The sequence below is a fragment of the Apteryx mantelli genome, chromosome 8 (genome assembly GCF_036417845.1).
Source record: "Apteryx mantelli isolate bAptMan1 chromosome 8, bAptMan1.hap1, whole genome shotgun sequence".
Lineage (NCBI taxonomy): Eukaryota > Metazoa > Chordata > Aves > Apterygiformes > Apterygidae > Apteryx > Apteryx mantelli.
In genome coordinates, this window is record NC_089985.1 from 35,042,380 (window position 1) to 35,054,484 (window position 12,105).

Here is a 12,105-nt window from a genome sequence, read left to right on the forward strand (position 1 = left end):
TTGATCTGACCAAAGAGCTAGGCTCACTTTGTAGTCACTGGAGATCTGCTTAATACATTGTGAGTGAAGTCAAGAGCATGATTTTTCTGAAAGGTATGTCTAGGAGAGGTCAAATAAATTGTGCCTTAAAATCATCCATTTTTCGTAATTGCCTGTACAAAGAAGCTTTGAGAGACTAGTTCAGCTGTAGATGTATAATGTTAGGTGAGGTAAATCCTTCCACACTGCCCCAGGATTGGTAGAGCTTGTCCTCACACATGCAGTTTTTATGCATAGACTGAAAGAGCAAAAGAAGCCTAGCCACTTCTTCATCTTTCTTTAAACTGGCTATTGAATTAAAAGTTAGCCTGGAGTAGCACAGAAAACTTACTTCTGCAGCTGCAGAAGAAGAGGCAGTTTAGAATATAAGTAAAATAGCTCCTAGGTGCTAACCTCCTAGCTTCTTCAACTCAACTGAACAGAACTTTGTAAACCAAGCACCAACTGCATACTGCTTAGTAATTTAACAAGTAATTTTACTATGAAGTTTAGCTTTCAAACAAGTTGCTATAGCTATTTTAAATAGTTTTTGTTTTTAAACAAGTGTAATAAAATATCCACTGTTCTTTATCTGCCCTACTTTAAAGGAAGCTAAAAATGATCCCTTAAGATATGGCTGACATTGCAGAGATTAGTTTAAGGAAAACCATAAAGGCACTTGAAAATCTGTGAGAATTGGATAAGAAAAGCTTAGGGCTTTCCAATCAGCCAGATGTGGCCAGATCCCAAGACACTAGCTCCACAAATTGTGTAGAGAGCAAGAAAAGGAGCCCCAGATGCTTTTTTCTTTTAATTGCTGTTCTTTAGCCCCTTTCTACATCTGTGGTAAGACAGTTAGTATGGAGAGTTCAGAATTAGCATTGGTCCTTTCTTAAATTTTGTGCCTGCATTCTTTCTCCACCTTTTTCCTTTTCTGTATTTTACCTTCTTTTTTTAATCCTCATTATTATAAAATTATCATTTCTGTAATCAAAATTATACAATAACAAGAGGTGTGTGAGTCATGTCCAGGAGGGACCTGGTTTTTATTCCTGAGTTTCAGTTTTGGTTTCGGGGTACCCTTCAGCAGCTTATTTAACTTTTACTTCTCCATCTGTAAAATGGAAAGGAGTGAGAGGGAAGAAAAAAAAAAAAAAGCTTCCTGTAGAGAGACTTGCAAATACAAGTGTAAACTTTGGGGCATGAGGCAAGCTTGGTTTGTTTATTTAGACCATTTTAAGCTTTCTTTTCGCCTTTTAAGCAGCTTGGGTTTGGGCAGTATGGTGATTACTACTAGCTACATGATAGGGTTGACCCAGACACTATTGTGAGATTTTTTTTTTATTATTTTTTTTGTATATGAAATTGTAAGACTTATTTACATTCTGCCTACTGTTATTAAAATACACTATGCAAGTGCCAACTGTTCTAACCAGAAGTAATTGGGAGGATTAATAACTCCTGAGACATTTTATTCTCTTTTGTATCTTTTCTAATTCTTCTGTATCCTCCCTGTGTAATTGCAAGTTACTGACAATGTAACCCTTTTGCGCCCTGCCTGTCCGTCTCCTTTGATTTCTGTTGTACCTCATTTCTGACGTGTTCTCCTACCAACCACCTCATATTCTTCCCCAGATCCTGTTTCTGATCATTGTCTCAAAGCCTGGAAGCATCACATTAATCCCCCTTTTGGGTTTTTTCTTTGTTCTCATTACTGATATTATTTGGCCTGAGTATAAGGCAATATAGTGCACTGTATTAGAGTACATTATCATAGACGACAGAAATTCTCATACGTGTTCTCAGAGCAGCGATCAGTTTAAACTAATCCATCAACTTTTTTAAAATTAGGCAATATTGGTTGAAGGACCCTGTTCACATTTTTTATGAGGGTTTCTGTGCTGACGCATAGGCACATTAAAAATGGCTGAACTCATGTAAATCTTGCTGGTAAGTCTAGACTTCTTCAGTGTCTAGGTCCTTTCATTATTTACAAGTAAATACATTTTAAAAATGCAGTCATAAATCTTTGAAAACTTCTTCATTTGTGCTCAGTTGAAACTTTGCTAACAGTATTATATGAAACTGCCATCAGTGTAGAAATGTTTTAACTCTCTCTGTATGCAGGATTGGATCCTACTTATAGAAAAGCAGGCTGTGGAATTTATGATGTCTGATGTTTTCTTCTGTTTAAATTTAGAGCTATTAAAACTTGGATTCAACAAAATCCAGGGGCTTAAAGCATTAAAATACGTATTCCTGAAGTAAAAGTAAAATAAGCAGGAAGTGGAGAAAAGAATTATTCATATCTCTTATTGTTATATTAACACTAGCATATATGCTGCATTTTGCTTTTCAGTTTTGCAATACTTAATGTGGGTTCTTTAAAATGTATTGAAAATTGGCCAGACAGCACATACCGTGTGACTGAGTGGATGCTGTGCTATGCAAAGCGTTAGCTGGGAGGCGAGCATGGAGTCGAGGTTCCAAGGACGGCGCTGGCCTTCGGAGGCACTCGGTGCTGAATCATGCTCTCCGAACCTTTCTAGCATTGTAATAGAGATGTTGGCCCACCTCCTTGCATGGTCTGTACTCTGACATTCACGGGAAGCCCTTGCTGAGCTGGCAGGCAGTGCTCTTATGTGAAGAATAAAGTTCTGTTTTCCTCTTCTTTCCTTTTTTCTCCTTCTAATCAGTTGGCCTAATATTACTGCAAAATTTCCACCTCCTCAGCTCCTGTTTCTTGTTCCCTTCCTCAACATTGCCTGCTCTGCTCCTTTCTCTGAGCCCTCCTCATTTACTCTTGCTCAATTTTATGCATTTTGGAAAGTGTATGTGGCCAGAGGGATGGTTGTTGAAGGTCTTGTGCTTTCTTGTGCCCACACACATTACGGAGTAGAGTTTTTTTCCAGGTTTTCACTGACTTCCGAGGTGGGCACATACCTGTTTCACTGACATACGTGTGTGCTTGAATCTGCTTTGGAAGCCCGGTTTACAGTTTTGAAAATGAGCATGTTGCTCATATCACTGAGACTCCTCTCACAATCAGAGCTATTTACATCTATTCGTTCTGTTACCTCTGTGCTCTGTTGCGCCCTTGAGAATTTCATTCCAGTTTCCCAGCATTCACGCATAAGTATCCACAGTGGGATTTGAAGATACCCACATTTTTTTGGAAAATTGGTGCGATACAGCAACTATGCAGCATCCAAATTGCACATCTCATAAGGCATGGAAAAAAAAATTAGGCAAGCAACATTAAATAGCATATATGTATAAGGGCAGCTGAACTGTGATTTCTGTGGGAGCTGTAACAACTTGCCTGAGTTTCATGTATCTAAATTCATGTTTCATCTATCTAATTCAAGGATTATGTGTACATGTAGGGGGAACAAGTTGGTCTGGTTTTGCATCAAGTGTCCTTTCATTCCAGACCTTCTTAGCTAGCTCTCTATCTAGTCTTGGATTTTTCTTTCTGGGCACAGATCAAAAAGTGACAGGATTTCCAGGCATATCCATGGCATTTTAGCCTCCCTAGCAGCAAGAGGAATCTCGGTGTACAAGACAGTGTGTTACATCAGCAGCAGAGCTTGTACAGCTAGGCAGTGGGGTCCACAGCAGGGACAGAACAAGAGGCAGGAGTGGGTTCTTGCATTCCAGAGAGAATCATCAAAAAATAGAAACAAATAAATAAAAGCTCCAAACCACATCAGTCATCTTTTCTTTCACCTACCATTTCCTCAAAAATCATAGTTTTTCCTATGCTTGTGGATCTCTCTAAACCTCTTCTTTTTTTAGCATTCAATTATCCCTACTATTTATGTATAATGCAGTCAAACATAGACTAACCTTAACAATTTTAATCTCTTCTCCTCAAATATGTGAATTCTCTAACCTTAAAGAGCAGTTGCCTGAAGAACATTTTCAGTGTCATGCAGCGTTACAGTCTCGATCACCTACTCCTGCTTCATTGACACAGGCCAGTTGGTAGGATTTTTTTCTTTAAACATTCAGTAGCTAAATAAACTATGTTACTATTTATAGATAATATACAGTAAGCTGTTCAAATACCAGGTAAAAACTTACTGTATGGGTAAATACCCTGTACAGCCATTGTTGGTGTCCTCTCCCCCCTCCCCCCAGCAGGTCCGTCTCATCTCCTATGCATACACGTGCAGTTTGCTTAATAGGGCTGACTTTCTTTTCTTTTTTTTCCTCTTTCCTGAAGTCTCACTTTTGATTAGGCACCATGGAAAATTTGACCCTAGGTTTTTTTTTGTTATGAAATTGAGGACTTTCAGCATCACTAAACTGTGCGTTAAGTTTTTCAGATTTTCTTGTGATTTCACAGATGGCTTTGAAATAGTCAGTTCTCTCTGTGTACATTCATAAGGGGTTTCCATCCCATTATATTCATTTTGTCCTCTAGTACCTTTTTTTTTTCTTGCTAAATTCATGCAGTGGGTTTGGCAGTGGTCTAAGTGGTGGATGATGACATTTTAAATTACTATGAGATCTGCTGATGAAAACACTACACATGAGCTCAGTGTTGTTAAGATAGTGTAGATGCGATATCTTGAACTGGAGACTGTGTTTCTGCAGAGGTTCTTGAATTACTGCATAGGGCAAACCCTAGTGCTTGCATTGTGTAATGTCCTTTCCTAGCCTATTGTTTTCTTTTAAATCATTTTATAGTTCAAATCCATCTCTTTGTCGCGCCTGTCTCCTTTGTTCCTCATCTGTCTGCACCCTCCCCTTTGCCAACAACAAAATAGTCTTTGGTCAGAATTAAATACTAACTTTATGGTAGAAATGTCTTAGAAAAGAATAAACATGGTTTTAAGCACAAATGTTTAATCTGCCGGAAGAGTGAAAATGAAGTGATGGAAAATGCCAGGTTGTAGTTCATGGGCAGCAGCATTTAAATGGTTTGCTGTAATCATGTTAGGATAGAATTAAATTGAATTCTTTGTTTTGTACTGCAGTGAAATGGGACTGTTACTGATCATTTTCTCCTCCCTCTTGCTCTGATGATTAGTGTGAAAACTCTAGCAGCAAAAATTATGGGAGTTCTGCAGCAGTGCACGGAGGAACTGGTGTGAAAGAGTCTGAGTTGGAGTTTTGTGTCCTTGCACATGAGAGCTCTGGTGCTTTCCTAATAGACTGAAAATGAGACTACTGCTGCTTTATAAGAGGTCTGTTCCAGCCACATTGCTCTACAGCTTGGCAGATGGTGGCATGTGAATGGTTTCATATTGATTGGATGGATTTGCCTCAGGGTAAGAGGAGTGTGGGTCCTTAAAGATGTACTTCCAGCCTTTTTCCTTTTTACTTGGAAAAAAATGTATATTTATAAAACATTTCTCTTTAAATCAGTGGAATGTGTGGTAATCAAAGCACTGAAGTTACCTGGAAATAAAAAGTCTTTAAATAGATTATCACAAAGACCAGAAAGCCAAGAATACTTATTTACTAAATGATTACGTTTTTACATTAGAAGAAAGTGACACTTTTAATTAGTGTTCAAGGCATATGGTGAATGAGGAAATAAGCTTATTTCATGCAAACAGAAATCGATGCAAATAACCTTTCTCCTCATATAAAAAGGGATGACTTGAAACTCGATACATATTCAAGAAGGTTAAGTCATTACTGCATCACTTTAATATTAGTTAAAGGCCAACAAAGAAAATCACTACTGTGCATATACTTACTCAGCAAGGATTGCTATATATGAAAGAACTGGGTGATGGTACTTTGTAGGTGATGACTCAAAGAAACCCCTATTTCATGTAGTGCTTTTATTCCTTAAGCTCAGTAAATAACCTCTTGGGTTCTGCCTCAGTACAGGTAGTTGGAAAAGGTCCCTCACTGCAATTCATCCTGGGCAGTGAAGACGGTCTTTTGTGGTCCTGTTTGTTCATTGTTCCTCCTCCCACCCCTGGTTTGTGCTTTATTCTTGTAAATGTTGTTTTTAAATTCTTCTGTGCAACATGGCCTTTTTACTGGGTTTGTACAGCACCTGACACAAAGTGTCCTGATCTAATTCAAGCCTCTGGGTGTTGCTGTAGAGCGTTGAGTGGAGGAAAAAAAAAATTTTTTTTGATAGTAATAGAAGTATTCCTTGATGTGTTTGACCTTAAATAAGACAAAACCCATTTCTGAATAGCTTGCAGACATGTGGTGGGGAGAGTTTGATAACTTAGGAGACTTAGGTGCTGTTGAAAATTGTATCCTTTTCATGTATTTTAGTCCTGTGCTCTAATGCTTGTAACAGTGATTTCATAAATGAATTTAAGCCAAAATACATCAATAGCAATATCTTATTAAGTTGTCTTCAATTCTGCTTGAAGATATAGTTCATATTTTCTAACAGTCTACCCACATATGAATTATTTACATGCTGAATTTTGTGTTTTCTTGAAACATTGTCATGCTGAACTTGATGTTAATTTTATTTCTTCTGCAATGGAGAGCATTTCTATGGGTGTACTTTCCCTTTTAATTACTTTTTATTCTCAGAATTTATTGGGTTTTATCATTTAGTTCATTTTTGCTGAATGAAATGCTCCTGTGTGAATTTTAAGGTCCCTTTAAAAAAAAAAAAAATCACCGGTGAAAGTTAAGCAATTTAGGATTTTTGTTTGGCCTTACTTTTGGGAAGGGAAGGGCACAAAACAGTGCAAAAAAAATTTTTTTTCTGCTTGATAAATGGGGGGCGGGGGAGGAGGGGGGGAATTGCGCTGTATATCACAACCAAAAGCTATTCCAAGAAAAATCTTTAAGATGGTTACTTGAATCTGTGTACACTGCCCACCTGGTGGTTATGGAGTGAACTGTTACTTTAAAGAATAGTTTAAACAACAGCCATGTTTGGGGCAGGCTAATCTTGCAAAGAGAGCAGTACATATAACAGGAGTCTACTGTGTGATAAGGGGGAAAATTCAGCTCACTGACTAGATGTTTTAATGTGCGAACTCTAGGGAAATAACATATTGACTATTCTGTTGTGCGCAAGAAAATTGAAGAACCCTTTGCAGACAGAGGGCTTGCAAAGGATTCTTTCTGTTTCTCTTAACCAAAATCTGTGGCAAGATGTTTGAAATCAGCAGGACGCTTAATGCTGCTTTGTTAAATAATGAGGTAATATTTTGTCACTTTTTCTGGGCAGCATCTGTTTTTTCTCCTTTTTCATATGTTTATGAAGGATTCAGTTTAATCTTATGAAAGTAGGAGATTAAAAAAAATCATTCTTCAATTTATTATTTTTTTTTCCTTTTGATGCTTTTGGAGAATTGGGTTGGCTTTTATTTGCGGTTTCAATCGGCTGCTGTTGCCTAGGACATTATGCCACGTAAGGCTTCTAAACTGCACAGAGTAGGTAGTTATTAACGCTGAATTGGCTTCTGGTGTAGTCCATCTGGGCTCTGTATGAGAGAGCTTGCTAGCGGCTACTGATGCTAAGATACCCGCAACCTTTGGGATGTATGCGTGGTGGAGAGGGGCTCAGTGATATGAGATCACTTCTTTTAAGGGAAACTGTCATTAATGAGTCAAGAAACTGCTCATTTATGGTAAGGAGAGGGAGGGGGGGGGTTGGGAAACAACCCTGTGATTTCATTTTGATATTGGATTAGCTGTTTAAGACAAGTTTCTTTTTGTGGGGATGGAAGATTGCATTAAAAATATGCTTTGCTCAGGGGCTTGCTGGCTGATTGTGGAGAGGCTATATTGAGAATTTGATGCTTTACAAATGTGTCACAACTGCGATGCAGTGGTCAGTCACTTACCCTGCGAGATAAATGGTAGTATTGGAAACACGAGAATAAGGTTGACTTTTTTCAACAATAGGATTCTGCCTTTGTCTTTACAGAGAGAGGCCTCTGAGGACGTTTGAGCGTTTGTTTTAGTGTTCCTCGGGAAGACTGAATGTGTGGGGTGTTTTTTGGGAAAAGTGGTCAGTGTGCAAAGTACCTGGATTTATAGGCTGTTAAAATAGCTAATTGTTTAGAAGCACAGGGTGCAATTATTGTTTCAGAAAAATGGCTGATTCTTTTGATATGTATAAGAAATCTATAGCAACAAAGTAGGTTGAAGTTGAAAAGACTTAAAAAATAATTTCTCGATTCCTTCTGCAATGTTATTAACCCCTGAAGAGACCTTAAGTAAAAATTTGCATTACAGATTTAACTTTAATATTCAATGTATATTTGCACAAGAATATATGGTAATATACTATCTCTGTAGCATTTTGATGCCAGTGTATTCACTGTAATAGGTCACTTAGTATTTGAGTTAGGGAATCTATCTTATGAACTAGTTTAATCTTTTCTAGTTTTTACTAAGCTACAAATGTGCTCAAAAAGATGCATGGTAAGAGAAATCCTCTGCAGCCTTTTAAATTGTGCATATTTTAATTGAATTCGGTGCTCATTCCACAAATAGGTTGCATGATGCTTTTAAATGTGATTTTCTTCTTGCTCGGTCTGTTTGTAGCTAGATTTTACAAGCTTACTATATTTCGTATATTTTATTGGTGTGTTTGTGTGTGGTTTTGAGCATGTCTATGGTTTAAAGAAATTTAAAATGTACAGAATGTCAGTTCTGAGCTTAACAGTTCTGAGAGCATGTTTATCCTTTAAAAAAAAAAAAACTTCTAGAAAAATGATTATCCGATTAAATATTATTGAAAGTGGTTTTGGTGTTTTGTAGCCAGGTTTTGTTTCTCCAGAAGAGCTAAGTGAGCTTATCATGGCCCATCCTAGCTTTCTCCGTTTTTAGCTCTTGCGTTTAAAAACGCTTGCAATGATATTGAATCTTTTAAAAACCATATTTAGCTGTTGACTTGAATGATTAAAAATAAATGATTCCTACGTACATTTATAGATTAATACGTGGTCGCTTTAGTTTAGATGAACGTTAATTCAAGGCTAGTTGCAATTATAGTATGCCATGCCTTGTTAGTTTGGCCAATACACGCTTTTAGAAAAACAGCTCCTCAAGTCAGAGAAAGAAATGAATGCGTCATAATTAAAAGAATTTTTTATAAACTTGCTGTGGCTGGGAGAGGGTAAAATATTGCTGTTTGAAATCGAAGTTTTGTTAGTTTGTCAGTGGAAGCAAGTGGAGGATTAATGAGTGTTCATTGTTAAGTTAAGCACGTTCCTCTCTAAGGCTGGAAAAAAAAATTCTTTTAAATGCCCAGAGTTAGTCATCATTTTATTTCCTGTAAAGCTGAAGAGTAATGAAGTGAGGTAGCGAAATAATTCTAGAATACTACTTTCATTCTGCGAGAATGTTCTGATAAATAGATATCTGCTATGCTTTAGACAAAGTCAAGTGACAGTAGTATCAAACCGAGTTCTAAAAATATGTATAATCTTAAAAACTCCTAGTGCTAAAGGAAAGAGAGAGTAGCTGATTAATAAAATCAATAGTACCTGAAAATAAATGCAGTTTAAATGCACATTGAAGTGCTTTTGTCGTATCTTTAAGCCTAGAGGCAGATCATTAAATATGCATTTCTCCAGAAAGCAACTGTCGAAAAAGATAAGGTGGTTAAAATAGTCTGGACCTCAAAGCCATGCGTGCAAGAGGTAAGAAGATGTAGTCACTGAAGCATGGCTGAGGTATGACATCTCCACGGTGGAGGCTTATAAACTGTGGATGTGGCCTGCAACTGTTACTGTACTTGCAGGGTGGGAAGAGGTAAAAATACATGTATGTGTGTTGTTTCTTCAACTGGGCCTTAATTACTAGACACAAGCAGCAGTTCAGAAATCTGGTCTCTGTTGTTGTAGAGGTCACCAAATCATTAACATTGTCAATCTGGCGGTAGCTAATTTCAATAGCACCTGATGTTGCAACGCCTCCCTTAGTCTCCGCGGCCAATCGGCGCCCGGCTTCTGCTGACAGATGGTCCCATAAATGGATGTAAAAAGGAGACGCTGCAAGCCAATTCCAGCAAGGCTCTGTTCAGTTGTTCTTATCTACATCGTAGAATCGGGGGGCTTCAGCACAGGGCGCTCTCTCTCTCCTCCTTTTTTTTTTTTTTTTCTTTTGCTGCACAAACGTCTGCACTGTGCTTTGTGGATCTTTAAAAAATAACAATAAAAATAATTCCCTGAAACCTTAGCAAATCTTTAGAAGAGTTGAAGCCTTTCAAGACCCAATATTTGCCATTAAGAATGGTTATGGTAGGTATTAGTAGATTTAAAATCTGCTTATAGCAATTTTATATATAGATAGATATAGAATCTAACATATAGATTTCCCCAAATCTGCATCATTCTCAGTCTGTGTTTTCACATGAATTTAGTTTTCTGCTACTGATTTGTTTGTACATTCTCTCTCCCTTTTTTCCTCTCCCTTTCTCTCTCCCCTGCTTTCTCTGTCTCTCTCTGTGTCTCTCTCTCTTTCTTTCATATTTAATGTGTGCATATCCTTTAATAAAGGATGTACTTTGTCATTTTAAGGTAATTGTGATTTCTCTCAGAATAAAGAAATAGCTCATTTCTAATGCAAGGCTGGTATGTGGCTAACTGAAATGCAAAAGGAAGAAGAGGCTTTTTTTTTTTTTTTTTTTTAAGTGGCGGGGAGGGGGGGGAGTTAATTTCCACATTGACATTTTGGAGATACAAATGCAGAGCAAAATCCTTGGGAAAAAAAGCCTCGAGATTGGTAATTTTCTTTTGGTGGACTGCGCAATAGGTATGGTAATTTTAAAGAGAGTGATTTATATGAGCTTCAGTAAATGCTGCATATTGTATTTCAAAGAGTTTCCTGTCATGACCTCATAAAAAGAGGAGGAGGCTTGTATGTGTTGCAGCGCCTAGTATATGTCGATTTTGTTGCATCGTTGGGCAGCGGTACTGTAAGAAGGAATGTCAGCTTTTACATAACGTTCTTTTTGCTTTTGACTCTGTGAGGGGCTGTAAGGGTCCATCTTTGTGATCACAGATGGAGTGGAATGGCTTGAAAATGGTAAGTGAACGCCGAGAGGCTGCTCGCAGGTTTTGTATAGCTTCTGTGTGCCTCATGAATTTCTTTTGTTTCGGGTAGCAGATTGCGAGTCGTAAATAAAATTGCGGATCCTTGTTTATTTCTACGGGATATACATACGTATATATGATATATATATATATATGTGTATGTTTAACGTATCTAGCTGCGATGGCACTTCACGCCGCTTGCCTTGAGCGTTGCATTTCGGTGGAGCGGGGATGGTCCCCGCTGACAGGCACAATGTCATGGTGCTGCGTGCGCCTGCCGATCAGGCAGCGGATGATGCCTTTTAATCTCCGTTTGTATCGCACCGGTGCTAAGTACAAATCTAATAATCGCCTCTAAAATTTAGGTATTGCGTTTCCTATGGAGCCGGTGCTGTAGTGAATAGAAGGGTGTGTTTTTTTTGTGCTGGGGTGGGGGGGTGGGGAGGGAGTTGTTTTGTTTTGTTTTTTAATACTGGGAGAAGTCAAAGCCATTTATGTGAAAATAGTATTTCTATTTTTAGGATATTCTCCTGGCAGAGAAATCGGAATGGGCTCGTCTCGGTTCTCTTTTATGCTTTCCTTACAGATCGTGCAAAATGGCATGATCAAATACAACTATTAGAGACTTTGAATTTTACAGAGCAGTGCAATCGGGGGGTGGGGGTGGGGGAGGAAAAACCTTCACAATACGCCGCGCTCCTGCAAGGGCTGCCGCTTTTTCTCCCCTTTAATTTAACGTTTTGCAGACTTTCTGCCGTGGATATTTATTATAACTGGGAAACAAAGCGACGGTCTTTTCCCATTCTTACAGGATTGTCTTTGTCTAGCTGCTTGTTTTGATGGGTGTAAAACAAATAAGATTAGACTGAGCAGCCGAACTGAAAGCGATAGCTGGGAGGAAAAGCCAATGAAAGGTTGCCGGGGAAACGAGCATAGGGGAAGCTGAGTGGGGGAGCAGGTGGCAATCATGTGGGAATACTGCAAACAGTGTAAAAAAAAAAAAAAAAAAAAAAAAAGGAAAAAAAGAAAAGAAAAAAAAAGGACCCCCCCCCAAAAAAAAAAACAGGGGCTACCTCGATTATCTTTGCTGTTCTTT

General features: G+C 38.2%; 1 protein-coding gene across 2 annotated transcripts in view; it reads left to right on the forward strand.

Moving 5' to 3' along the window:
• The first annotated feature begins 10,181 nt into the window (after window positions 1–10,181).
• The window catches only part of ELAVL4 (ELAV like RNA binding protein 4), a 65,514-nt gene continuing 63,590 nt past the window's right edge, over window positions 10,182–12,105 (forward strand). The window contains exon 1 of one of the 2 annotated variants that reach the window (XM_013951247.2): window positions 10,182–10,214. In XM_013951247.2, coding sequence (XP_013806701.1) covers window positions 10,206–10,214 — 9 coding nt within the window. In that variant the 5' untranslated portion in view covers window positions 10,182–10,205. Of the gene's footprint in view, window positions 10,215–10,887; window positions 11,002–12,105 lie in introns of those variants that run through there. The other variant, XM_013951246.2, reaches the window with a different exon arrangement.